This window comes from Eschrichtius robustus, chromosome 18 (genome assembly GCF_028021215.1).
Source record: "Eschrichtius robustus isolate mEscRob2 chromosome 18, mEscRob2.pri, whole genome shotgun sequence".
Classification (NCBI taxonomy): Eukaryota; Metazoa; Chordata; class Mammalia; order Artiodactyla; family Eschrichtiidae; genus Eschrichtius; species Eschrichtius robustus.
The window spans coordinates 81,180,762-81,207,564 of NC_090841.1; the positions used below are offsets into that span (position 1 = coordinate 81,180,762).

A 26,803-nucleotide genomic window follows, 5' to 3' on the forward strand; every position below is an offset into this window, starting at 1 on the left:
GTGTTCAGGGAAAAGCCAGGGACTGTTTCCTCTCGTTTGCTTCTCCCTGTTTCCCACTTTCTTCCTTCCATCCTCAGCCCCTCTAACGACCAGCCTCTCAGGTTAACAGAAGCAACTCCATGTTCCTTATTTAGCTGTGTCGTTTAGCGGCAGTACCAAGTTAAGGATGGAAGGAAGAGATTGTTGGAATTTTGAAGTTTTCATTTTACTGGTCAAAGTTAGTGACTTGACTGGACTGGAATTGTGTGAAAAGTGAGTCGTGAGTCTAGATTTTGCCTGACTGTTACATCAGTGAGTGTCTTTTTTTTTTTTTTTTTTTTTTTATTTATTTTTGGTTGCACTGGGTCTTTTGTTGCTGCGCGCGGGCTTTCTCTAGTTGCGGCGAGCGGGGGCTACTCTTTGTCGCGGTGCGCGGGCTTCTCATTGTGGTGGCTTCTCTTGTTGCGGAGCACGGGCTCTAGGCACACAGGCTTCAGTAGTTGTGGCGCACAGGCTTAGTTGCTCTGCAGCATGTGGGATCTTGCCGGACCAGGGCTCTAACCCGTGTCCCCTGCATTGGCAGGCGGATTCTTAACCACTGCGCCACTAGGGAAGCCCTATGAGTGTCTTTTTGTTAAAATATCTTAGTAAGGATTTTCTGAAATTATGATTCATTTCTTACGCTCAGTATGGAATTCTGTACCAGCAGCTAGTGCTACAAAATTTTAATTAATAATCACAAAAGAAGAAACACATCGCTATTAATTTTAAGGATTTCATTGTTTTAAAAACCTGGAAGCTTCCAAGGAGTTTATGAACGTGAGCCTTGCTCTGAGGCTCTGGCTCCGGAAATGCAGCTCTAACAGTGCTTGAATGCTGCCCGTGGACACAGGCGATTCTATGCCGGGGAAGCACCAAAGCGTGCCCTAATCCTTTGTGGGTGACTTGGGCTGTCATCGTATGAAGCCCTGTGGGGTTTCCCACGTTTACTCTCACATTTTCTATGTAACGAATCCCAGGAGGGGGGACCCTTCTGGCACAGTCAGCTGTCAGGGAGAGCAGTTCTGGGCTGGAAAGCGCTGGGTGTCCAGTGGCCGCTGGAGCTTGGGGCGGCATGTCCCGTCCTCCCCGGCCCCGGCGAGCCGTGCACACCCGGCTGCGGGCCATGGGCTGCCCTCTGCACCCTGACCCACAGAGGGACATCCCTGCCTAGACGCGTCCCCGGAGCAGACGCCAGGAGCCTCCGGGAGCGTCACTGCTGTCAGGGTGAAGTTTCACGGCAGTCACCCTGGTCCAGACGTGGCCCCTGTCAGCACCGGGGCTGCGCTTGGACCTCTCTGTGTTCGTGCCTGGGGGAGCCAGAGTCACCTGAGCCCTTTCCTTAAAAGCAGAGGTCACGCCTACAGTTTTCACATCTGTAAGACGGGGGCAAACCTGTGTTCCAGGGGCTCTTGTGAGGCTATAATTAGGAAATGTCCCAAAGTGCCGGATGCACAAGTGCCTCCACAACGTTGCCGGGATGCTGTGATCACACCCCCGGTTGCTCTGAATCCTTTCACGCTTCGCCCGACACTTACTCATGGGAGGCACGGAGGAGACTGCATCCCCTCCCCCCGTCCCTCCTTCCTCTCTCCTCCCAAGGCTGGTCCACCCATCCACGCTCCCTGGTGCCGTCTGGGCCCACCTTCTCAAAACGGGGTCCCAGACCCCAGCACCAGCATCACCTGGGACCAGGTTGGAAATGCGGTTCTCGGGCGCCACCCCAGACTCACGGCCTCAGAAACTCTGGGGGCGGGGCCTGGGGTCCGTGGCCCCCTTGGTTTGAGGAGCCCTGGGGTCAAGGCCAGGTGAGGGTCCGTGCAGGGAGCTGTGCTCCCCGGACAGTGACAGGTGCGGGCAGCTTGCCATGCCTGCGACAGCTGTCTGTGAACCGTATAAACAGAAACGAATACTTTAGGTCCCAAATCTGTTTCCTAATTCAGAGCGACCACTCTGACAGATGAATCCAAGTGTCCAGTTTAGAAGAAGAATTCTGGTAGTTGAGGGCACTGGCTAAGAATGGAAGAATTTCCTGGCACCTATTAGGTACCGGAATCCCGGTGGAACCTACAGTTCTGTAACCTTGTTACATTTGCAAACTCTTTATTGTACACCCTGTCTCGTGTGGTAACCAGGCTTTGTCACCAGGCTTATGTATATGCCTAAAAAATTAAACATCGGTGCTGCCCTAGGACGGGAGGCCCCCGCTGCTGGGTTTGTCTTGATCATTTTGGCTGTGAATTCCCGTTTCTTGTCAATCTGCAGACCCATTATGCAGTTCAAGACACAAAGGGGTTTCATACGGAGGAAGATATAGATTCTCTCCACGCCACCATCGAGTGTGAGCAGCCCCAGCCCGACCTCTACAGGTGAGCCGGCCTCCTTCTCCCCGGGCGTCCTCCCTGGTGTCCATGCCACATGGCCTAACCGCGTGGTTGTTTGGAATGAGACTGTAAATCACTGCTGAAAAATTAGGACCTGGTCAAAAATGCATTACTTCTGTATTTTCATAGTCCAGCAACATTCCAATCCATAACTCTTAATACAAATATTTGAAAAGGCTTAATGGAACTAAATTTGTCAAAGAAAAATGAATTTTCTGTATTTTGAGGAAGTGACTGTAAGGAAAATCATTTAAGTCATGAGCTAAATAGAACAATTAAGAAGTGGGAGGAGGGGAGAGGCGTGGTTTAGCCTCACACCCCTGTGTTTCCAGTACAGAATCCCAGCCCTTCTTAGAAACGGGTCAGGGGTGAGGAGGGGGGCCCCCCAGATTCGGGGTCTCGGGTCCTGCCCCGCCCCGGTCCCCTGCTGCCCTGGCAGTGACCTGACTCTCCTGTCCCCAGGTTCGTCGGCCGCATAAATGTTTACAGCGATCTGAATGACCCCGTGGTGAGGTGAGGATTCCTGCTTCTTCTGAACACTTGGCGATTTCATCTCTATCGTTCAATTAAAAGTGGATTCTTTTCCTGATGAGAGTTTTTCATCGTTGCTGTCCTGCTGGGTTTGAGGGGGGAATTCTGCGTGACCGGAGGTCCGGGGTCCGCTCCACTTGCTGGTTTCTCTCGTGTACACGTCTGCACGCGGTGACAGACGAACGACCCCGTGGAGCCGGGATTCTGCCCAGGGTCTTCTCACAGCCGGGAAGGGTAGGAGCTGGTCCAGCAGGCGAAGGGAAAGGCGCGTTTCCCCAACAGAAACGCTTTTCATAACTGAACAGACTGTGCGTCTTCAGCTAGGAGGTTGAAAGGTTTCTGACTCGGGGGCCGCTTTATTGGGCTGCATGAATCTGCCCAGACTCATCACTGGGACACAGCCTCAGTCTTAGACGTTGGGGGATGTGTCTCCCAAGGGCTTGTCCAGGCTCACGTCCCCCGGGGACGGGGGAATCTGCTGCAGGGGATGGGCAGTGGCCAGTGCGGTCACAGGTGGGTGTCCACACCTGCTTCGTCAGTGGCCTCACCCCGGACCGCTGGTGGCAGGGAGCTGACCCAGCCCTGAGGTCGTGGCGCCCAGACGGAGCCAGCCCTGCTCACTGCAGCTGTGGCCTGTGCTGCCTCACTTCCCGGGCCTTGGACGTTTTACCTGCACGTGACCTCAGGTCTACACTGAGGGAACTTGGCTTTCAGTAGGTTTTGACATTGCTCTCCTTCTTCACAAATCCCACTGGTTAGAGAAATTATTTTTCTTCCAATTTAAGCAGTCACTCGATTGTCTGTGTCCTGGCATTACCTTGTGTATTAAAATACTGGGCCAGAAGTAGGAAAAAAACACTCAGTGGGAAATTACTGCAAAATAAATCGTCATGGGGTTTATCTCCTTGAAAGGCTCCAGAAATGACTTGTTTTAAGGAAACAGTTGGCACACCTCTTAGCGTGTTTTGATCACCATTCTTCATCAGCAGGTTAGCAGTTGCTTTCCAGAATCTATGGAGGCATTGCCTTGATCCTTCTTAAATACCTGTTGTTCTAAAGGTAAATGCCTAGTTACTTTGGAGAAATAATGTGGCTTTCTGTGTCTTGCGAGGACTAATTTGAGTTTGAACAAGAGTGAATATATTTAGACGGATCCATATTGCCAGTGAGTGAGGCTGGAAAAGTGAGCACTGCAGGCTTTCCTTGTTTGATATTTGGACGAAGTTGAAGGCTGAGCCCTTTAGGAAGATAATTACCAATATATTTTGTATTTTGATACTAATTCTAGTTTAGCTTTTTAAGTATCTATATGATTCAGCAGACTTCTAATATTTGGGTATTTAGAGGTGTTTATAAACTCGTGGTGTGGACAGTTAGGAGTTATATAGCTAAGCTCTCAGTCTCCTTGGAGTGATATTTCTTCATCCTCTTGTCCAAACTAGAAGTGAAGTACTTTTTGAAGTAAATTAATTTTAGACTCCCCAGAGACACTTTATAAAAGGGCCATTTATTTCCATAAACACCTTGGACATGAGCTGTCTTTAAGTGTTTGCTAACAGAGGCTGACAGTACTTGTAGCACAAGCAGACAGCACGTGTGCAGCCGGGCGCCTGTCCCACGTGGCTGTGAGGCTGGGGGACACACCCTGAGGCCATGGGACAGCCCTGGGTAGGCCCGTCAGGTCGGGGGGGGGCCCTGCCAGCGCACCCTGCTGGGCAGCCCCCCTTTCTCATCTTCAGCCTGATGTGGTCCTGAGCTGGGTCAGCTAAGTATACTGAACGCATTTAAGCTTATCACGTTCAGTGGATTCTCAACCTTCCATGGTAAAGGGAAATTAAATGCCGACAAAGTGAAAAGCAAGCTTTAGCAAATCTTCCCCTTTACCCCAAATCAACTCTTTCCCTTTACCCTCCGAAGAAAATCAGGAGAATATTGTAAATGGCAAAATTAGTGAATCTGAATTCTGCTTATTTCCCTTCTACTCTTGGGAAACGAGAAGAAATTACTACTCAGTCAACAAAGGGGACCACTGGACCGCGAGCCCCTGAAGGCAGAGCGTCTGTGTGCTGCTCACTGTTGGGTCCAGAGTGCTTGTGTTCACACAAATGGCTTCTGAATTCCTCGGTCGCTGCATTTGCCCCTGGAACAGCAGTACCTGGGTCGCTCCAGACTGCCAGGCCACCCGCGTTCAGGGGCCTTTGGGGCTTGGCTGCAGTGCTTGTAAATGCCACGCAGGGCCTCACAGCCTTCTTCCCTGAAAGCGCGACTGTGTTGTGTACGTGAAACCCCCGAGGGTGCGGTAGAAACAGCTGAGGCACGGGCACCACTTGGGGTCCCCGGTGCCTCGGGCCTCAGACGTGAAGCCTGTTAGGAGCGGGTTTCCGGGTTGGTCCCTCGAGTGGCACTTCTGACTAGTGCCCAGGGGCTACTCATGGCACCCGCGGGGGCCCCACTACCCTCGCTGTCGCCAGTGGAACGCGTTGAAAGCCTTGGGGTGAGGCCCAGTGGGGCTGGGGCGGGGCTGGGGCCCTGGAGGAGCTGAATCGTCCGGGATCTCCCAGCAGACAGGTTCTTCCCGCCCCCCCCCCAGGGAAAGAGCACGTGCTTTCACATGGGCCCGGCTAGCTTTCCTAGTCCAAGCACAAGCAGGTCTACACCGAGATGGTTTCCTCTTAGAACAAAGTGTGTGGAGCCAGTGAGGTGCTTTTCCATCTTGTCGTGCCGACCTGCTTTCTCCATTGCCCTGTTTCTGGTCATCCTTATCTTTGCAGGCCATTAGGATCGGAAAACTTGCTTCTTAGAGGAGCCACGCTAAAGAACACTGAGAAAATCTTCGGTAAATGTTTTAATTAGTGAATTATTAATAATAGCTTCTAAAACCAAGGACCCATTAAGCAGTTAAAATCCGTAGATTTAACTACGGATGAAAGCGTACCATGAAAGCGTCTCTTTGTGCTTTGAGGGGCTGTGGATTTATGGCCGCGGTAATTTTGCTCACTAAGAAAACCAGTTGCCTCATATAACCGCAATCCACAGAGCCGTGACACCTCAGAGGGTTGCTTGCAAATTAAGTGCCTGTAGTTTTTGACTCAAACGTAAACTATGAAAGGATTCACACGGTGTAGTTCTGTGAGAAATTTCCTTTAATGGCTGTATTTCTTTGCTAGTATTTCCCACTTCTGGTGGGTTACTTTTTATGTTTTAACTGAAACAACTTATAAATATAAAAATGTGCCCCGTTGTTGGAAAACTCAATACATTAAAATCTGAACTTAAAAAAAGTGCAGATTGCTCTCTATGCAGGAAAAGAAAAGCATTCCTTTGGTCTAAAGAATCCTGTGTGACTTTTTATGAACAGCTAGCTTGCCTAGAAGAATTTAAAATATGATCCGTTTTGTCCAAAATTTCGCTTTTATCGTAGCTGCGCATACTTCACGATGTAGAGCAAGACACAGTTGTGGTGTTGTTCTAACATCTGCTCTGTACCTTATAGGTGTTGCTATTTACACGGGCATGGAAACCAAGATGGCGCTGAATTATCAGTCAAAATCCCAGAAGCGATCTGCTGTCGAAAAGTAAGCTGAGCGCCCCATGGTTCGAAACATGTAAAAACCCGTCCGTGGCTTCCCGCTGTCTCAAACCCCCGCAGATGGGGAACCGTTTTCCTCTTAGTCTTACTAGCAACTCCTTCATGGGATCTGATGGACAGTCAAGCGGGTTATTTAGACCTTAGATTGACAGTCTTACTTTGTGGGGACGTAAATGGCCACGCACCCTCAGCCACATCTGCAGGCTCCCGCCCGCGCGTGGACACCCGGAGTTCTGGGTCAAGGTCAGTTGTGGGCGCCCAGCATCTCCTCTCACCATTTCATGAAAAAGTGAAAGTTCAGTCACTTTTCTGATACGGTTTCAGTGAGGAAAGCATTAGCAGAGGGAACAGTCTTCTTTTTATTAAATGGTAAAATCCTTCTGATAATAAGTCAAGGACACAGTTGAATTTGTAAGAAAACATGGCCCAGAATGATGTCTTCTTTGCCTCTCGCTAAAGTGTGTCCTTGATTGAAGTGTACAACTGAGTGTCCACATATTGTGTAATAAAGAGCTCTGGGCTCCTGGGTGATTTGTGGGGAGACTGTTGAGGCATCGTCTGTCTGCTCCTGGCAAGTCGACCTTGAAATGTGATCCTGGGTCTCTGTCCATCTGTGGCTGCATCAGATGTGAACTTGGACAGTTGGTTCTTATTAAAGAAGAATGCTTAGTTTCCAGATGTCTGCATTGACAAATTGGTTTCAGAAATAGATGTTGGAAAATCAAACCTTCTTCATAAGCTCCTAAGATACCGGCTAAGGATTCAGCACTTTTCCTATGCGGAGGGCATTCGCTCCCTCCCTCCCTCCGCCCTTCCTTCGTGGTGATGATCTCCAAGTTTGGAACTCACTGGCTGATGCGCCATGGTAGAAGAAATTGATGTCTGGGTGTTCTTTGAGTTAAGAGTCCTAGACCGTGCAGAAGCCCTGTGAGCAAGGCTGTGCCCTCCTGCCTATCGGAGTTCCCTGCCCTCAGCACTTTTCCTGGTGGCCCCAGAACACATGCCAGTGCCCACGGAGTGTACTCAGATGTAGACGAGCTTGCGTTTTCACTTTTACCGTGACAGTTGGTTGGGGGGTCCTTTAAAACCTGCTGTTGTGCTGTCCCTGTCTGTTCACAACATGTTCCTGCTGACGTCTGTGAGAAAGGCGACGCACAGCTCAGGATTCCTCGGGGAACAGGAACTAAGCCACCACCGCCGTCTTGTGTTTCAGATCAATGAATGTATTCCTCATCGTGTACCTCTGCATCCTAATCAGCAAAGCGCTGATTAATACCGTCATGAAGTACGTGTGGCAGAGCGAGCCGTTCCGAGATGAGCCATGGTACAACCAGAAGACAGAGGCAGAAAGACAGAGGAACCTGGTACGGAAAGTGACTCCGCAGGCTGTCGCTATGGAAACGTGGGGAGACCGGATGAGGTCTAGGTCGATGAAATCTTTGTAGTAGACGTGCTCGTGGATAGTGAAGGTGTCAGCTGCCTGCCTCCGCCCCCGGCCCCCCAGCTGTAGACACTGGTTGAGCCTCCTTCTTTGGGTATTTGAATAGTCAAGTCTGAAAAGGTATCGGCTTCCATCCTAGATTCATAAGGACACACCTTAAACACATAAAACTCAGCGCGGTGACCTGTATTATAAGAGGGGCTGAGTAGCTGCTTATTAGTGAGATACACGGTCCCTAATTGGGTAATAGATGAATAAAAGGAGCGTCTCAATGATGGGAAATTACAATAAGAATTGGTTTCATTCTTACGTAGGGGATTTTGGCTCCATTGCTTATATTTATCAAAAATGTTTTCCCCCAAACCAGGGTGTTAATTTGATGAAATGTCCTCTACTTAAAGCAGTACAGTCTTCTGGCTGGGCCTACTGCGTCCACCTGAGCGGTGTGCAAAGCCAGACCTGGATCCACTCAGCTCAGAGCAGGGCCGTGTGCAGATCCCAACCTGGCCCCCACTTCCTTCCTGTGTTCAGTCCGGCCTCCCATGAGACAAATGGCTCAGAAATAAGGATAAAACTATACAGAAACACCATTTGTACAGACCCCTAAATTTGGTCGTTTATCAGACTCACAAGGGAAACTTGGAATAATCACAGTATACAGCGTCCTGCAGGCTCTTGGCTGGAGACCCTCCCCCTGCTCCCCGCCGTCTCTGAGTTTGACTCACAAGTGACCTAATCCCCCCCCCTTGCCCCCCACCCTCCAGCAGCACAGATGTCGGGCAGCTCCTGTCCCGGGCCCGCCACGGCGCTAAAGTCGGGTGCAGGAGACAAAGCCGACGGCCCCCACTGCCCCAGTGGTCTTTACCTTTGGGTTGAAGCACTTGGTTTAAAAACAGCACTTGTTAAGCGGTGCCTGACTGACTCTAAGATTTGAGCCGTCGTGATCCTGGTGGGCGGCATGGGGATCACACCGCCTTCTCTTAGTTTCTCAGAGCCTTCACGGACTTCCTGGCCTTTATGGTTCTCTTCAACTACATCATCCCCGTGTCCATGTACGTCACCGTGGAGATGCAGAAGTTCCTCGGCTCCTACTTCATCACCTGGGACGAAGAAATGTTTGACGAGGAAACGGGAGAAGGGCCTCTGGTTAACACCTCGGATTTAAACGAAGAGCTAGGACAGGTCAGGTCTCCTGAATTGTCTTCTCTCGCTGGCTGGCCATTGAGCCCCTCTCTTTCATGTCCCCGGGTTTCTAGAAGCTACGTGATTCTTATCATGCAGGCAGGTCATCAGGCTGGTCAGATGGGAACGTTTCCATTTCAGCTCATGCACAGAGATGTAACCTATACCTAGTGAAAGACGGCGGCAAAGTGGCTTTTTCACTTTATGTGACAGTGCGGGGTGCATTTGGGTTTACAAGTTATGCAGATTCATCACATTAACTCACTGCCATAAGCTCTGCCGTGGCCTTTCTAAGTGGTGCTGATTCTGGGTTTCAAGGGAGAGCTAGCAGTGAGCCTGCTCACAGGGGCTGCCCTCGGCTCTCCCGTCCCATCTCCTCGGTCCTCACGGCCCCGGTCATCATTGTCCAGGTGGGCAGAGTGAGACCCGAGTTTCAGTCTCGCAGTGTAAAGAGTTCAGAACCCCTCGACTGAACTCCTGCTCCAGGCTGACGGCTCATGACCTGTAAAGTGGGTGTAATAACAAGTACCCGCCCTGCAGCGTGTCCCGCGGACGGAACGTGCGGGTGGGAGCCCCCGAGCAGGAGCCCAGCAGGATGCGTAGGGCGTGGACTCGCCGGGACCCTCCAGCCCGTCCCGGGCCCGCGGGTCTCTGATAGCCGGCGGTGGGGGCTCGGGGGGGACCCGTGCTCCCCACAGCTCACGAGGTGCCCACAGGGTCCGGGATCCCCACCTTCCTTCAGTCCATCGAGATCCAGGGTTTAAAACTCCATGTAGTTTTCACACTTGCCACAGTTTTCTGTCGGAGATTTTTGTCCCTTGACTTGTTTGAATTCTGTCACCTTCCAACCCTTAAACGATGCTGCAGGCTTGCACCTCCCAGGCCTTATGGGATAAGCTCATCCCACCCGTACCCTTGGTTTTCTGGTCAGATCGGATCCAGGACCAAGCCCCCAACCCCTACCGCGTCTCTGTCTTTCCATGAGACGGAAGGAGAAAAGTGTAGAAAGTCCCCCCTCGGCCCCCGGAGCCAGGCTGTGTCCGGACGCTCGCATGCCCGGAGCTGCGGGCGGGGGCGGCCAGCGTGCTCACCGTCCAGCCGGGGAGGCAGCGCGGTTGGGTGAAGGCCCCGGAAATCGCTTCGTTCAGACGAGGCTGCCTTGGGGGGGTCCAAGGGCCCTCGAGGGGCAGCAGCTCCCAGCCGCGCCATGTCCGCAGGTGGAGTACGTGTTCACGGACAAGACGGGCACCCTCACCGAGAACAACATGGAGTTCAAGGAGTGCTGTGTGGAGGGCCACGTGTATGTGCCGCACGCCATCTGCAACGGGCAGGTGCTCCCCGCCGCCGCCGCCATCGACATGATCGACGCCTCCCCGGGCGCCGGCGGGCGGGTAGGTGGCTGCACTCCTGGCCGTGCGCCCTGCTGCCACCTGTCCATGGGCGGGTCGTGCGATGGACCAGGGGCACCTGCGGCCCTGGGGTCCAGGACCGATGCCGCCCTCCGGCGACTCGGGGGAGAAGAGCTGTGAGCGTCCCCGTCTGCACAGGCGTCCCCGGGTGCATCTGGCCGTCACATCAGGGCCAGGGCAGCTTTCACCACGTGGCCAGGTGGGGAAGCCGTGGGCTGAGAGTAGGGGGCCCTGCAGACCATGAGTGCTCACACACGGACACACACTCACACGCAGACACGGGTGCACACGCAGACACACACAGACGGGCACACGTGTACTCACAGACACGGGCACATGCGTGCTCATAGACACGGGCACACATACACGGGCACACACGTGCTCACAGACACAGGCACATGTGCTCACAGACACGGGCACACACACACAGACACGGGCACACACGTGCTCACAGACACAGGCACATGTGCTCACAGACACGTGCTCACAGACGGGCGCACACACACACAGACACGGGCACACGTGCTCACAGACACACTCAGACACGGGCACACGTGTGCTCACAGACACGGGCACACACGTGTCATAGACACAGGCACATCTGCACACAGACACACAAGGCACACACATACTCACATACAGACACGGACACACCTGCACACAGACACAAGGCACACGTGCTCACATACACTCCACACACACACACACACACACACACACACACACTGGTTCCGCGGCTCCAGGTCTCACCCCCTCCAGGAGGGCCGTGACCCTCGGCAGTGGTTGCCCAGGAGACCGTTCCGGAAGCCTTGGTGGCTGCAGAGGCTGAGTGGAGCCCCAGGGGACTGAGGGGGCCTGAGTCGGCTCTGCTTCAGCGGCCTTCTGAGAGCCGGTGCGCGTGGGCCTCTGGTGGTGCAGAGACGGCCTCTTCACCCCCGAGCCTCGGGGGAGGGCTAGGTGGTCTGTGGCCTTGCGGGGCGTCCCACCTGCCTCAGCTGCCCACGTGGCCCGCGCGAGGCCAGCCCAGCCCAGCCCTTCTTGGCCCCTCAGTCTCGGTCGCACCCCAGGGCGCGGGACGGCTTCCGGGAACCCGGGGATCGCAGGCCCGTCTCTTCCTGTGGCCTTGAACCCCCTGCCTCCCTGAGGTCCGTGTCCGTCTTCGTCTGGACCGCGAGAGAGGAGGGAAGGCAGCCGGACTCGGCTGCCACCGCCAGAGGTGGAGCTAAAACTCCCTGACGCCCAGGGCTGCAGGCCCGGCGTTGCTGCTTACCGTCTTCTGTTTGCTTTCCTTGCTTTGCGCGGATGTGCCGCAGAGCTGTGGGTTTGTGCCGCATTTGCAGGAGCGGGAAGAGCTGTTTTTCCGGGCCGTCTGCCTGTGCCACACCATCCAGGTGAAGGACGGCGACGAGGCGGACGGGCCTAGGAAGTCGCCGGACTCAGGGAGGCGCTGCGTGTACATCTCAGCCTCGCCTGACGAGGTGGCTCTGGTCGAAGGCGTCCAGAGGTGCGTCTCTGGTCCCGGGGGCGCGGGGTGTGCGGGGCCTCTCCGCCCCGACCACAGGCTCGTCCTGGAAGCGTCCTGCGTCCGGTGCGTTCTGCTGAGGGGGCGGTCACTGCCTCTGTGCTCAGGGCTTCCCTCCGATTCCCACAGTGGTGCACGCAGGTCCCTCCTGCTGTCTCAGATGGGTGGTTTTTCCTCCTAACTTCTGCAGTAAATTAGTTAGAGGGCATTCCAAATAGTCACAGGCTTTTAAAGATGCCAGCAGTCTTAGAATCCCTTTATGACAGGTCTTCCTCATCCATCCTAGAGAGTTGACGCCCAGAGATATCAAGCAACTTCCCCAAAGTCACACAGCAAGGAAAAGGTGATGCTGGGTGCTGGGGTTCTCTCACTGCTCACTTCCCATGTGTCCTATTGTGCCATCTCTACCTCCTTCGAGATCTTGTTATTGGGAGTTTTCGCTGCCTCATGACATGGGGTTGTAAGCAAACACTTAGAAAAATACTTTTTTCCAGACACATGGCATAATTTCCGTCAGGGAAATGTTTTTCCATTCTCACAGCTTACGACCCTGCTTTAATACTGAAGGCGCAGGATTTATACTGTACAGCACAGGGAACTAACCCAATATTTTATAGTAACTTGTAATGGAATATAATCTGCAAAAAGAACCGAATCACAGTGCTGTACAACTGAAACTACAACAATATTGTAAATCAACTATATTTCAATTTAAAAAGTGCTAAAGGCCACGCTCACCTTCCCCTTTTGCTGCCTTAGTGAGTGGGCACCAGGCACCTCTCCTCTAATTGGAACCATGATTTTGTTGTTGGCTAAACTATATGTGTTTTTCCCATGCAATTTGAAAGTGACATCAGGTATGTACATTGTGTCACCACAGACCTTTATTCAGTGTACAAATTCACACATACGTAGGTGAGAGTTCTTGAATCGAGATTTCTCTCTCCTTGGAAAATGAGTGCTCAGGAATTAAGGCGCATGCAGTCATAGAGATCACCCTCCAAGCAGCCTCTCCTTCAGCCTGCCAGCTCCTGCCAGGTCAGCGGGACCCTGTCCTCATGGTCCCATAGTGTCTTCCTAATACGATTAGGGCTGCTGCCGTGTTAGTGTATGTCTCCACCTCCACGTCCTGGAAGCTCCTTGAGTCCAGAAGCCAGGCCCGTTTGCTCTTTCCCATCCCAGCCTGGGCCCGCTTGGCAGAGCCCTCACACGTGCTGGTGCAGGAGGGGGCGTTACAGATGAAGTGCCCCGTGGCCCGTTGGTTGAACGGGGCTATGGTTTCCTCATCAGTAAAATGGAGTGTCTGCCTGGAGATTGACGGGCTCCCAGAGTCCTTCCAATTCTGACATGGTAACCAACCTCTAAGCAGCCCCACTGATCAGTAGAGACAGGGACCAATCCTCAGACCTGCTGCCGTTCAACACGCCAGTAAGAAGGCAGCTAATTGCGTGTGGTGCGCCAGACAGTCGGGTAAGTTGACATTCCCTGGGCTCTTGGAGAATGTTCTGAGACAGTGCTATAATTTCCCGACTTTACAATGCAGTTTACAGCCTCTGTTTTTCTGGAAGCATTTCTTTTTCAAAAGGAGAGCTTTCCCAAAGTGTAAAATGGAAACATGCTATGAAAGAGGACCATCAGGGTCCACATTGACTCCCAGGTATGTCTTCTTCTCTGCAGATTGGGCTTCACGTACCTGAGGCTGAAGGACAATTACATGGAGCTGCAAAACAGGGGCAATGACATTGAGAGGTGCGAACCCTGCCAGGCTGGGATGGAAGTGCAGGATTGTCTTTACAGAGCTCTTTCCCTGGAGAAAATACCAAATTCTCTGTACTCCTTCCGTAACTCATTCTCCCTCTTCTCAGTAACAACTCCAAGAATGTCACCGAAACACCTGGAGAAGTTGAGTCGGATGGTTAGAGGAGAAGTTGGGTGGTGGTGTGCCCTCAGACTGGGGTTAAGCCACACATTGTCAGTTTTACTGCAGGAGTTGACAAAGCTTCTAGTACGTTCTGACACCCCCAAGGCCGAGCTCTGACTCCCCACGAGAGGGCCAACGTAAGCCCTTCCCTCGGGAGTGGCCCTGGAATCCTGTGTTCTCAGAGCAGATTCCCAGGCCGTGGAGCACGGGGTCCTACAGAAACACTGAGCGGTAGCCTTGGAGGAACCAGATGGACGGGGGATGTTTCACTTTCCGTATCGACTCTTAGGGACCATCTAGTCTAAAACTGCTGCTCCCAGAGACAAATGGCATGTTTTGATTTTGACTCAGAGGATGGGGTCATCCATCTCTCCTTGCTAAATAAACATCAATGGGCAGTTATGGATACGGCACACGTGGTAAAGAATGTAAGATTTGGTGGTGATGGTCTCAGAAGAGCTGGATTTTAAATTTTTGCTCTTAAGAAAAATAAACTCCCAGGTTGCGGAGGTGGTGCGCCCCTCGACTCCAGAACGGCTGCTGGACCCTAGGCCCGCCGAGGTCAGCTGGGGCTCCTCCCGCAAGCGCTCAGGGCCTCTGGGTGCCATGGGGTCACCCCTGGGAGGGCAGTGGCATTGCTGTCCGGCTTCTGGTTTCCAGCTGGAAAGGCAAGTGAGAGCGCCCCTGAGGCCATAACCGCTGCTTGGCGCTCCCGGACTCCCAGGAGCCAGCTCGTGGGCCGGCGGGGCCGGCGCAACCTCACAGCTAGCCCGGCTGACGACCCCTGTGCTGTTTTAGGGACCGTGAAGCACGCAGGGGAGGGTCGGTAGTCACCCCGATGTAATGAGACGTGGAGCCGGATGACGGTAACAGCAATTTTTCAATCTCTTTTTCAGGTTTGAATTGCTGGAAATTTTGAGCTTTGACTCAGTAAGGAGGAGGATGAGCGTAATTGTCAAATCTGCTACAGGTAGAAATTTCTTTCCCTTTGGTTTCTTAAATGATACATTGTGACTGTGTTTTACTCTGATGCCTAAATTCTATAGGAGCTTTAAGGATTTAACTATTTATTCTCTTTTTTAAAAACATGGATAAACCAACCCTAACTCCTCAACGTCAGGCCCCGTTTGTCCCCGAGCATCTTAGGCTGAGGTTTACTCACCTTTGGTTTTTCCTGCGAGGGAAAGTCCTGTGACTCATCCCCGGGGCTGTAAACTCCCCTCGGCTTACACATGCTGCAGCCTGTATCCTGGGTCCCCCCCGCAGGCCCCGCCCAGGCGTCTGCGACCACGTCCTTCCCAAGCCCCCATTGCTCGCAGCCCCTGCCGGGCCCCCTGGGCTCGTGTCCTTGATGGAAACAGGCAGCTCTGCTCCAGCTCTTCTCGTGGAGGCCCTGAGCTGCCTCCCGCTTTCCTTCCCAGGCTGCCCCCCAGGGTGCACCGCCCGGGCTTTTCCACCTGGAGGCCCTCTACCTGGCGGGGCTTTTCCACCTGGAGGCCCTCTACCCGGCGGGGCTTTTCCACCTGGAGGCCCTCTACCTGGCAGGGCTTTTCCACCTGGAGGCCCTCTACCTGGTCTGGACTTTTCCACTTAGAGGCCCTCTATCGGGTGTAGACTTTTCCACCTGGAGGCCCTCTACCTGGTGTGAACTTTTCCACCTGGAGGCCCTCAACCTGGGGTGGACTTTTCCACCTGGAGGCCCTCTACCTGGCAGGGCTTTTCCACCTGGAGGCCCTCTTACTCATGTGCAGCTCTCCCAGGACATCTCCACAGCCACCTGTAGGAAGCCTTCCTGGTTTCCTTCTGCCCTTGCGGGGCTGCAGATGTCCTGAATGCAGAACCACACTTTCTCAACAGTGTGCCCAGCACAGCACCGCTGAGCGCTCGGTGAGTGCTGCTGGGTTCAGTTACTAACGTGTTTTCAAGTGGCATCTTACCAAGAGACATGGCATCTTACTCTTTCATTTCTTAAAACTAGACCGCACTAGGCTATGTTTTTCTCTTTGGAAACTTGCCTGGAGAGAAACCAAGCAAAGCTGCTGCCCTGAACCTAAACAGACTCAGCCTGAAGTGTGACCTGGAGAGCTGTACGTCAGCAGCGTCCTAACACCCAGGTCGAGAGGATTTCATTTCCACAAAGTGAGGTCCCTTAACAGGGCTGCTTGAGCCTCTTGCGATGGGACAGGAAATGCCTTATTTTGTCTCCCAAGCCGGTTGAGGACATTGGGAGGTCACTGAAGGCCCGTCTTTCAGCCAGGCCCTGTGAAGTGCGCTCCGCGAGCTGGAGCACTTGGGCGTCTCAGAGCTGGCGCTCGGATCCGCGTGGCCCCCTCGCCTCCGAAACAGGCTGTCAGGTGTGACGGCTCCACCACCGAGCCTTGCACCAGTGGGCGCCGTGGACATCAAGTCCTTGTGTAAATGCTGCCCCGAACACGTGGCCACAGGGGCAGCAGGACACGGGAAGCACGCGGCCCGTCATGTTTGGAGACGAGTCCCCTGGGCTGGTGCTCCCCATGCTGTGCGCTGGCAGCGCCGGGTCCATCCAGGATGAAGGCCTTCAACCGCGCAAGGTCACACCATCAGTCTTTCTCTCTTGTGACTTTCCCCCATACAAACGTGAGTCATGCTTGAGACAGTCCGTGAGCCGGCAGGCACGGCCACAGCCTCGGGAAGCAACGCCTCAGCTGGTCACAGACCATCTTCTGCCCCTTTTCCCCTTTCTCCTGACCCGCCCCAGCACAGCGCTGGAACCGAGGTGTGGACCGTGGAATCTTCACAAACAGCGACACTTCCCGTCAAAAGGAGCGTGGCTCAGCCTGGAGCAGGAGCTGGGTCACGTGAAGGACTTACCTCCTCGGCATTCGCACCGTTAGAAACCCCTTCCTGGAGGGGAGAGGCCAGGCCATCAGAACCCCGCAGGGCAGCAGTGAATTCTCAGAGACGTTGAATATTTAACTAAACAAGTTGTTGTCTAAGTAGTAATACCTCCCCGGAGATGACCCTAAAGGCACTGACTGACAGCCTCGTGGGCAGGACGGAGACCAGAGCCCCTGCAGCCCTGAGCTTCTGAGGATTCTCCCCGAGAAGCCACTGCAGCCGTGGCAGCCACCCAGGTCCCACGGCGCTTGGCGTGGGCCACGGTCACCTCACCTGCGTGTTTGCACTGCTCTGGAGTTCTAGCTTCTTACTCGTTTACAAAACTGGAAAAGCAGGTCTACAGCTGGGGCCCAATACTGTCTGCTCTTGTCCTTTGCAAGTTAAATGTTGCCTTCCACTCCAGATGTTTTCACGTCAGAGGCTCTGCTTGACCAGGTCTTCAGGCTGAACACGTCCCACGTCTACGGCGGGTACAGAGGGATGACAGGTTGAGACGGTAGAAAATTTAAGTCATTCACAGGGCGTTACTTGGAGTCATCTGTGATTTTTCTAGAAAAAGAATTACTGTTCAAGAAGGTATCACCACTCAGAATTGTCTGGACCACAAAACTTGTTTTATCCTATATCTGATGCCGTACGTTCAGGCATTGCCTAGCAGTCACGGCTGGTGGCGGGCACGTGACCAGGACTCTTGGGTCATGGCCTGAGGGTGTGCAGGCTTCTCCTGGGGATCGGACTCACTCCTCAGATTCCCACTGGGGGCAGCGGCCGTGCTGCCGCTTCTTTCCCCGCTCTGCCCCACGTGTCCCCTCCGCATGCCTGCGACACACATTGCAGACGCCATCCTTCCTGGCCGTAGGTGGACGTTGCCCTGGGTTTAATTCCAGGACTTCCGTGAGCGTGAACCGGGCCGTGTTCTAAGTGTTTCGCTCCGTATGTTGCAGAAGATAGTTCTTTCTGGGACCAAGGATGGAGCCACGGTGGGCTCTGACGCTGCCCCTGAGTTCACGGGCCCTTGTGCAGATCCCCGTGGGGACCACCGGTTCTGGGCTCCCCAGCCCTCGCCCCGGCACTGTGCCCCCTCCTCCCGGCCCCTCCTGGTGCCCTGGGTTTGGCTTCCGGGTTTCCTTCCCGCGGCCTGGCAGCGTCTAGGGTTTCCAGGGACCCACCCCGGGCCGGGGCTCGGTGTGCGTGATTTCTGTCTGATGACAAGTGCTGAATAGAGCCTGGTCCCAGCGGCAGTGCCTCCTCTCCGGCCCTGCAGCCGCTGTGACAAGCCGCTCGGTGCTTCCCCAGCAGAGAGCCACGTGGTTTGCAGGCCAGAAGATTCCTCGAGAAAGAGGAGCCCCGGTGCCAGCGGCCTGTGGGTCAGCGCGGGCACCCGCAGTTTTGTCCGAGCCGAGAGCTTCCCGACCCGTCTGGAGGGGAAAACCTTTCGCCTCGAGGGGGGAGGAGCGCGCACCCCCAGCGCTGAGACGTGTGACGTGACCGGGCAGTAGGTGTGGGGAGGATCGTTCGGCAGGTGTTTCCCGTCACTCTTGGTCACGCCCGGTGTCCCAGCAGCTCGTTACCCCATTTGGGGTCGGCCACGTCCTCTGCGTCCGTACCCCTCCCTGGTCCCGAGGGCATTCGTCCCTCACTCACATCCTTGCCAGGGAGCAGGCGGAAGGCTGCCCAGGAGCCAGTTTCGCTCCTGGTTCCTGACTTTCCGGAGATTCTGGGCTTGTCGGAATAAAACGAGGCTTTGGCGGGGGCTCCGTAGCTTTGACGTTTTCCTGATCTTACAGGTTAACTGGTAGTCGACATCTCCATGACAGTCTCTGCACTGGTATCTCTGGTTTTGTTTTTAATAAAAGCGTCATTTGAAAAATAATTTCGTCTTCCCCATAGAGTGATTAAATGAAAATCTTCTTTTCTCGTTTTCCAGGAGAAATTTATCTGTTTTGCAAAGGAGCAGATTCTTCAATATTTCCCCGAGTGATAGAAGGCAAGGTGGACCAGATCCGATCCAGAGTGGAGCGCAACGCAGTGGTGAGATGCGGGCGGCGGCCTCACGCCTCTTCTCCCTCGTGGGGGGCGCGTTCCTGCTGGGTGCCACGTGCATGTGCCGCGGGAAGCCTGGCCACGTGCCCTTGGGCGGGCACCACCCTCCGCAGCCCTCCGCTGGTGTTGGGGGGTGAGGGCGTCCAGAATGACAAGCACATTGTGATGGTCTTGAAGAAAATAGATCTTTATCCTGAGGACTTCCAGTGATTGGCGCTTAATGCTTTCCCTTGTGACCTGTTTGGTTTTCTTCTCACATTTTGTTCTGAAGCGAGTGCTCAGTCTGTTCTAGGCTCATCCGAGTTCTTACGTAATCAGAGCGTCATTCCATTTTTTGGCTGAATGATATTCCATCGTGTGGATGCGCTACATGTGCCACACTGTTTATCCATCATCTGTTGGTGGGCACTTGGGTTGTTTCCACCTTTTGGCCACGGGGAACAATGCTGCTGTGAACATGGGTGCACTTGTATCGTCTGAGTTCCTTTGATCACGTACCTAGGAGTGGGATGGCTGGGTCACCTGGTAATTCCAATATGTTTCACTTTTTAAGGAAATGCCAGACCGTTCCCCAGAGGCTGCACCATTTCACATCCCCACCAGCAGTGCGTGAGGGCTTCAGTTCCTCCACATCCTTGCCAACACTTGTTGGTTTCCATTTTTGTTAACTATAGTCACCCTGGTTAGGTATGAAGTGGTAGCTCATTATGGTTTTTATTTGCATTTCCCTAATGACTGAAGATGTTGAGCACCTTTTTATGTGCTTATTGACCATTTGTATATCTTCTTTACGGAAATGCTTATTCAAGTTTTTTGCCCATTTTTTAATCAGGTTTTTTTTCTTGTTGAATTGTAGGCGTTCTTTATATATTCTGAATACTAACACCTTATCAGATGTATGAATTGCAAATATTTTCTCCCAGTCTGTAGGTTGTCTGTCACTCTCTCGATAGTATCCTTTGATGCACAAAAGTTTTTCATTTTAATCAAGTCCAATTTATTTTTTGTTACGGCCTGTGCTTTTAGTGTCGTATTTAAGAAACTGTTGTCAAATCCAAGATCATAATTTGTCCCTATGTTTTTTTCTTTTTTCTGAGAGTTTTATAATGTAGCACTCATATTCAGGTCTTTGATCCATTTAGAGTTAATTTTGTGTGTGTGGGACAGGTAAGGGTCCAGCTTCACTCTTTCACATATGGATGGCCGCTTGTGTCAGGACCATTGGTTGAACAAGACTGTTCTTTCCCTGTTGGATGGTCTTGGCATCCTTGTCAAAAATCATTGGGCCACATGTGCAACTGTTCATTTTTGAGCTCTCAGTTCTGTTCCGTTGGTCTATGTCTGTCTTTATGCTAGGACCACACCATTTTGGTTACTTGTCCCTTTCCGGTGAGTTTTGAAACCAGGAAACGTGAGTCTGTCCTCCAGCCTTGTTCTTCTTTTACAAGATTGTGGTCTACTCTGAGTCGCTTGAGATTCCACGTGAATTTTAGGGTGGGTTTTCCCATTCCCACAAGAAATGCCATTGGAGTTTTGATAGGGGTTGTTCTGAACCTGTAGATCACTTTGGGTGGTGTTGTCATTGTGGGATATTAAGTCTTGCAATCTATGAACACAGGATGCCTTTCCATTTACTTAGATCTTCTATGATTTCCTTCAGCAAAATATTGTATTTCAGTCTATGAATCTTTCACCTCCATGGTTTAACTCATTCTTGGGTATTTTAATCTTTTTGATGCTATTGTAAATGGAATTGTTTTCTTAATTTCCTTTTGGGATTGTTCATAGTTAGTGTATAGAAATGCAACTGCTTTTTGTGTGTTGACTTTGTATTCTGCACCTTTACTGAATTCGTCTTTTAGTTCCAACAATTTTTTTTTTTTCGGTGGTGGTGGAATCCTTAGAGTTTTCTACATATAAGATCCTTAGAGTTTTCTACATATAAGATCCTATCATCTAAGAACAGAAATAACTTTATTTCTTCCTTTCCAACTTGATAATTTTTTTTTTTCCTGCCTGATTGCTCTGGTTAAGACTTCTGGTACCCTGTTGAATAGAAGTGGCAAAGGCAGCCATCCTTGTCTTGTTCCTGCTCTTAGGGAGAAAGTTTTCAATCTTGCCCCGGTGAGTATGATGCTAGCTATGAGTTTTCATATATGGCTTTTATCAGGTTGAGGAAGTTCCCTTCTATCCTAGTTTACTGAGCGGTTTTATCATGAACAGGTGTTGGGTTTTGTCAGGTGCTTTCTTTGCATCTATTGAGATGATCATGTGAGTTTTTCTCCTTTGTTCTATTTATGTCATACATTACATTGATTGGTTTTCATATGTTGAGTCACCCTTGCATCCCTGGGATAAATCCCTCTTGGTCATGTATATAATCCTTCGGACATACTGTTAGAGTCAGTTTACTGAAATTTTGTTGAGGATTTTTGCATCTATGTTTGTAAGGGATAATGTGCCGTAATTTTCTTTCCTTGTGATGTATTTGTCTGGCTTTGTTTGTATATCAGCATTGTTTTATATACAGTGTCCAGGGTTTTAGTAATACTTCGCAGGAAGAATAGAGGAAAGTATTTCTACTCCATGTTTCCACAAGGGGAAGTCCCATAGCTGCTTTTAAAAGCAAGGTTCTATTTATTTCTGAAGTTTCTGCTGACCGTTCACACCAGCTCTGTTCTGGGACAGCTCTGAATTACTATCCTCGTAAAACCTCTTTCTTACCGTGCAGTTTTTCTGGCATGAGAAGGAAGTCATACACCCTGTGCGTTTCACCTCTTAGGAGAAGCCAGAGGATCTGTTCTGTAGTTCAAGTTCATGTCTCTGATCTGTAACTTGATCACCATGGATGCGTCTGATCCAACTTCAACCACTTACTTTTTTTGGCAGAAGTTACCGAGTTATTACTGTGTGCCAAGGAGTCGGGGGTGAAGTAAGACAGTGCCAGCGGCCCGAGAGCTCCCGCCCCACAAAGGAGGCAGGCAGTCAGGAGGGCAGCGAAGTGAGCGGCGAGCGGACCCGGGAAGGATGCAGGGGAACAGCATCTCTACGCTTTCACAGCTCAGGGGTGGGGAGGGACCTGCCTTCTCAGGGAGAGGCGAGAGGGCTGCTTGCTTGCTCCCCTCTGAAGGGACTCAGCACCTGGACGGTGGGCGGTCACGGAGCTCAGAGCCTTCCCAGAGTGTTGGACACACAGATGCTGCTTTTGTCCTGCTCCTTCCCGGGGGCTCCCTTCCTGCCTCCAGGCTTCCGAGAGCCCCGGGGACAATAGGAGCTGTTAACCTGACCGTGATCCTTCCTTCGGCTGCATCTGGAGGTCGGAGAAAATATGAGAGATGTGACGCGTTCCCTGAGAGTTATGGGACATTAGAATTCATATAGTGGAAAACCTTCTTAAAATCTTAGAAACCAGTGTCCTCCCAGAATTTGGACTGATTACGTAGGAGACTCTGGCTCATTTCAGGGGATCAGTAGAGTTGGGGCTGAAGGAACAAGGGAAGCAGAAGGGGATCATCCAAGGTCGCCAGTGGGGCCATTGTGATGGTTGCTTCATCGTGACCGAAGGAAACGTCTGTTGACGGAGTGGAAGTGCTCCGTGTGGCGCCTTCGAGACCCCAGCTTCCTGGTGCCCTGCCGGCTGGTGTGCTTGCCCTTTGTGCCCTGACATCCAGAATTAGTCTTAGGTTCTTATTTTACTCTCCTGTGGACCCGATAGGTTTGATCAATAACCGTGTGGTTTTCCTGCAGTGAGACCCAAATAAGATCAAAGTGTTGCACAAACACCCCACGTAAAGTGTCACTTTAGAAATATCACTTGATAGGACTTCCCTGGTGGTCCAGTGGTTAAGACTTTGAGCTTCCACTGCAGGGGGCGTGGGTTCAATCCCTGGTCAGGGAACTAAGTTCCCACATGCCACGTGGTGTGGCCAAAGAAAAAAGAAATATCACTTGATATTTACTATAAATTGCAAATTGCTATCCTAAAAAAGGTTAACTCTTCATTTGTCAAAATAAAAGAACAAAGTCTTATCTTTCGACGGCCCTGGTTTATATTTTGTATTCCCATGCTTACTAGTTTGAAAACTTTATAATCTACCATGATTACGTATATTTAAGGTGGATATGCTTCAGTTGCAGACGACCAGCCCTTTGAGGGTGGGTTGGTTTCTCGTTCTCTGGTTAGTCACTCTAGCTGGAGAGGGGTGTCGGGAAAGCTTTGGGAAGTGATATTCAGCAAAGTGACCCTAGAGTTCACGTTAAGTGCTGCTTTGTGTCCTGCAGGAGGGGCTTCGGACCTTGTGCGTTGCCTACAAAAGGCTCATCCAAGAAGAATATGAAGGCATCTGTAAGCTGCTGCAGGCTGCCAAAGTGGCGCTTCAAGATCGGGAAAGGAAATTAGCAGAAGCCTATGAGCAGATAGAGAAAGACCTTATCCTGCTCGGTGCTACGGCCGTGGAGGATCGGTAAAGGCTCGCTGTGCTTGTTTTCAGAAATAGTCATGTGGCAGTGGGACAGCAGGGGCTACAGGGGCGCTGCGGGAGGAGCCCCACAGCCGGTGTCAGCCGCACCCGGTGAACGCGTTCACGCGTCAGGACCGGGCAGGCCGCTTGGTTGCCTAGGGTAATAGCACAGGGGTCAGGCTGTGCTATTGTGATGTTTGACTTTCCACGAATAAAAGGCCTGAAAGTCACACTTCCCCAGAAGAAACCAGAAATGGTCAGCATTTTCACACCATATGAGGAATAGTCAAGCTACAAGGCTATGTTGTTCAATTATTCTTTAGAATGGAATCAATAACTAATCTGTTCCTAAATTTGTCACTAGTTCTTTCCAAATACGAGTGTAAACATTTTAGATCTTAACATTCTCAGTGTTTTTGTCATCACTCATTGAAGGAATTTAAAATAATGAAGTAGAATATTGCAAAAACTGACAATAATAGCTGGTAAAATTCCTGGGTCCTTGGAGGAACTGGGGAGAAGGGAAGGCTCTTCAGGGCAGAGGGATCCTCGCCTGCAGAGCCGAGGACCCTCACAGGGGTCCTGGGAGCTGATGCACCCGGCGGGGAGCTGGCACCTCAGGACATTGAGAGTAGATCCCCGGGGATGGGGGGGAGGGGAGGGGTTGGAGTGATGATATTTGATTACAAATTATTTCTTCAAAATCTCTAGCCAGCATCTTTACAGACCACTCTGGGCCTCGGTTTCCTTTTTGCAAAAAAGGATGAAATGAGAGATGGTTTTTTCTGTCTCTAGAATAGTACGATTGTATCACCTCCAGACTTGGCCTGGGAAGTTTACCCCAGAATCTAACCCGAGGCTTCCAGGCAGAAACCAGATCCTTCCCTTTCCTTTCACTCAGCACTGGACAGAAATACAGTATATCGCTGACACACATCTGTCAAAAACTAAGACTCTAAAATCTAGAGAACACAGCAGGCCCCCAAATGAGGCAGACATGGTTTTGATGCCAGACCTCCGCAGATGGCAAGACAGCCTGACCGAGATCAGGAGGGGCGTTTATCCTCAGACTTGTCTTGTGGCCTCTGCAAGCCTTGGGTTTTCCACACGTGGACCAGGGTCATAACACAGTCCTCGTCCTGCAAGGTTCTGGCAAAGACAAAACGTCGCAGGCGAGTGCTTCCCGCAGCATCTGACGCGCGGCGAGCCTGTGACGCCCCTCAGCCAGTCCCAGAGCCGCGACTGGCATTGCACGTTCTCCAGGGGAACCTGGGCTCCAATTTGATACGTGGCAAAATTAGAGCAGTTTATGCACAAAGAAAAGGTGGTGAGTGTCACCTCTTTTCCAGGTCCCGTTTTTCCCTGGTTAAGACTTTTTTGGTTGGCGGTTATGATGGGCCTTCTTATAATAGCGTAAAATCCTCTCTGAGTAGCAAGTCCCACCAGGCAGAAAACTGTGTGCTCGGCAACTGTTACTTGTACAAGATGCCATTTTGTTTCTTAATATTTTATCCCTGTGGATTTTCTGGTATTAGGAAGTGTTTTGTTGTAAAAAGTTAATACACAGCTGTAACCAGCTTCAGGTCCTTTACAGTAAATCACAAGCCAGCGTGCTTTTTAATTTGGGGGCAAAAAACGGAAACAGTTTAGTAGATCACAAGTCCTTGGAATTCTGTACTTCGGTTTGCTGTGTCCACGCTGACGTGTGTGTGTGGTCCCCCGCCCCCTGCCCCCCAGGCTGCAGGAGAAGGCGGCCGACACCATCGAGGCCCTGCAGAAGGCGGGCATCAAGGTGTGGGTGCTCACGGGTGACAAGATGGAGACAGCAGCCGCCGCCTGCTACGCCTGCAAGCTCTTCCGCAGGAATACGCAGCTGCTCGAGGTCACCACCAAGAGGCTGGAGGAGCAGAGTCTGCACGACGTGCTCTTCGAGCTGAGCAAGACCATCCTGCACTGCGGCGCCAGCCTGACCCGCGACAACTTCTCAGGGTAGGCAGGACGTTTGCAGAGGGACGGGCAAGCTCCGTGGGCAGGGCCGTGGCCTCAGCTCCCTTGTGCAGACGTGGTCCTGTCCTCTGGCCTCTAACAGCATCCCGTGGTCGGGACCATGACCAGAGCTATTTCTCTTTAGCAACTGTGACATGCCTTTTTGCATCAGAGCAGGGGTGTGTGTGTGTGTGTGTGTGTATGCTCACTTGCAGACTGCTGGCTGAGGATGCAGAGACTTGATTCATGGATTTACAAAATATCGTGCATGGCATGATTCCCATCTGCTTCTACGACGCTTGGGGGCTGCATCGTGGATTCCTCAGGGCATCTGCCAGAGCAGGAGGGAGATGTGAATAATGCATGGTCGTTTGTCGATGAAGACAAAACAGTGTATGCCCAACAGTGGTTTTATCCAAGAATATTCACCAATTTATTCACATTTTATCAATGCTGTCCTTGCTGGTATTAGATGCATGATCTAAGATTAGATTTCATTTGAATCATTTCAAATTTTCATTAACTTAGGTAAAGCAAAGGCAGCTCTCTAATCATATGTGAATTTAAAATTATTCATTTATAAATAGTACAAGGATATTTCCCTTTGCCCTATCTGCAGAATTCCTTTTGGGGATTAGAGATACTCGTAATTTTGAAACCCAGCAAAGAGAAATATTACGACCATGTTCTTTCCAAGTCACGTCAGCCGGGCAGAGTAGCAAGGAGGTATTAGTTGTAACAATAAAAAGACTGTGGTTGGCTGAGGTGGCCAGGCAGTTCGGGAATAAAGGCCGATCTCTTCAATAGCGGGATAAACGCTCTCCTTCTGTTGTCAAGTACCGGAACACGCCCAGGAATCCACAGTTGCAACCGTTGTTTGCTTTGCCTCAGTGAAATGAGAAAGTTTAATTCACACACAATTTTAAAATGTAATCAAAGGCCTTACAGCCACTAATCTAGAGACTGTATTATTATTGACAAAACAAGAAAAACCGGTTTCTTAATCCTTGATCCTGAATGTGTAGCATCTATAGATATCCCAAAAAAGTACGTAGTCTTCTCAAATCTCTGCATTTAGTTGTTGAGTAATTTCTCCGGTTTGTATGATCTAACAGACTCTCAGCCGATACGCAGGACTACGGTTTAATTATTGATGGCGCCGCGCTGTCCTTGATAATGAAGCCACGTGAGGACGGGAGCTCCAGCAGCTACCGGGAGCTCTTCCTGGACATCTGCCGGAACTGCAGCGCCGTGCTCTGCTGCCGGATGGCGCCCCTGCAGAAGGCCCAGGTCCGTGCCCGCCAGGAGCCAGCTAGGGACCCCGGGGGGAAGGGGGTTACGTAGTGAGAGCCATTCATGAGCCCTTACAGCCTCTGGGTTTTTTTTTAAATCTAGCAAAGCACCTCCTTTTAAAAATGGAAGCAAAAATGATAGAAATTG

The 26,803-nt window shown here is 51.6% G+C and overlaps 1 protein-coding gene across 5 annotated transcripts in view; it reads left to right on the forward strand.

Moving 5' to 3' along the window:
• The window catches only part of ATP11A (ATPase phospholipid transporting 11A), a 125,638-nt gene that overhangs the window by 76,519 nt on the left and 22,316 nt on the right, over positions 1-26,803 (forward strand). For 3 of the 5 annotated variants that reach the window (XM_068527021.1, XM_068527022.1, XM_068527025.1), the window contains exons 7-21: positions 2,284-2,387; positions 2,865-2,915; positions 5,705-5,769; positions 6,427-6,508; positions 7,736-7,886; positions 8,948-9,145; positions 10,363-10,536; positions 11,895-12,058; positions 12,363-12,419; positions 13,754-13,825; positions 14,894-14,967; positions 18,802-18,905; positions 23,199-23,380; positions 25,115-25,366; positions 26,479-26,653. In XM_068527021.1, coding sequence (XP_068383122.1) covers positions 2,284-2,387; positions 2,865-2,915; positions 5,705-5,769; positions 6,427-6,508; positions 7,736-7,886; positions 8,948-9,145; positions 10,363-10,536; positions 11,895-12,058; positions 12,363-12,419; positions 13,754-13,825; positions 14,894-14,967; positions 18,802-18,905; positions 23,199-23,380; positions 25,115-25,366; positions 26,479-26,653 — 1,905 coding nt within the window. The remainder of the gene's footprint in view (positions 1-2,283; positions 2,388-2,864; positions 2,916-5,704; positions 5,770-6,426; positions 6,509-7,735; positions 7,887-8,947; positions 9,146-10,362; positions 10,537-11,894; positions 12,059-12,362; positions 12,420-13,753; positions 13,826-14,893; positions 14,968-18,801; positions 18,906-23,198; positions 23,381-25,114; positions 25,367-26,478; positions 26,654-26,803) is intronic. The other 2 variants (XM_068527023.1, XM_068527024.1) reach the window with 2 other exon arrangements.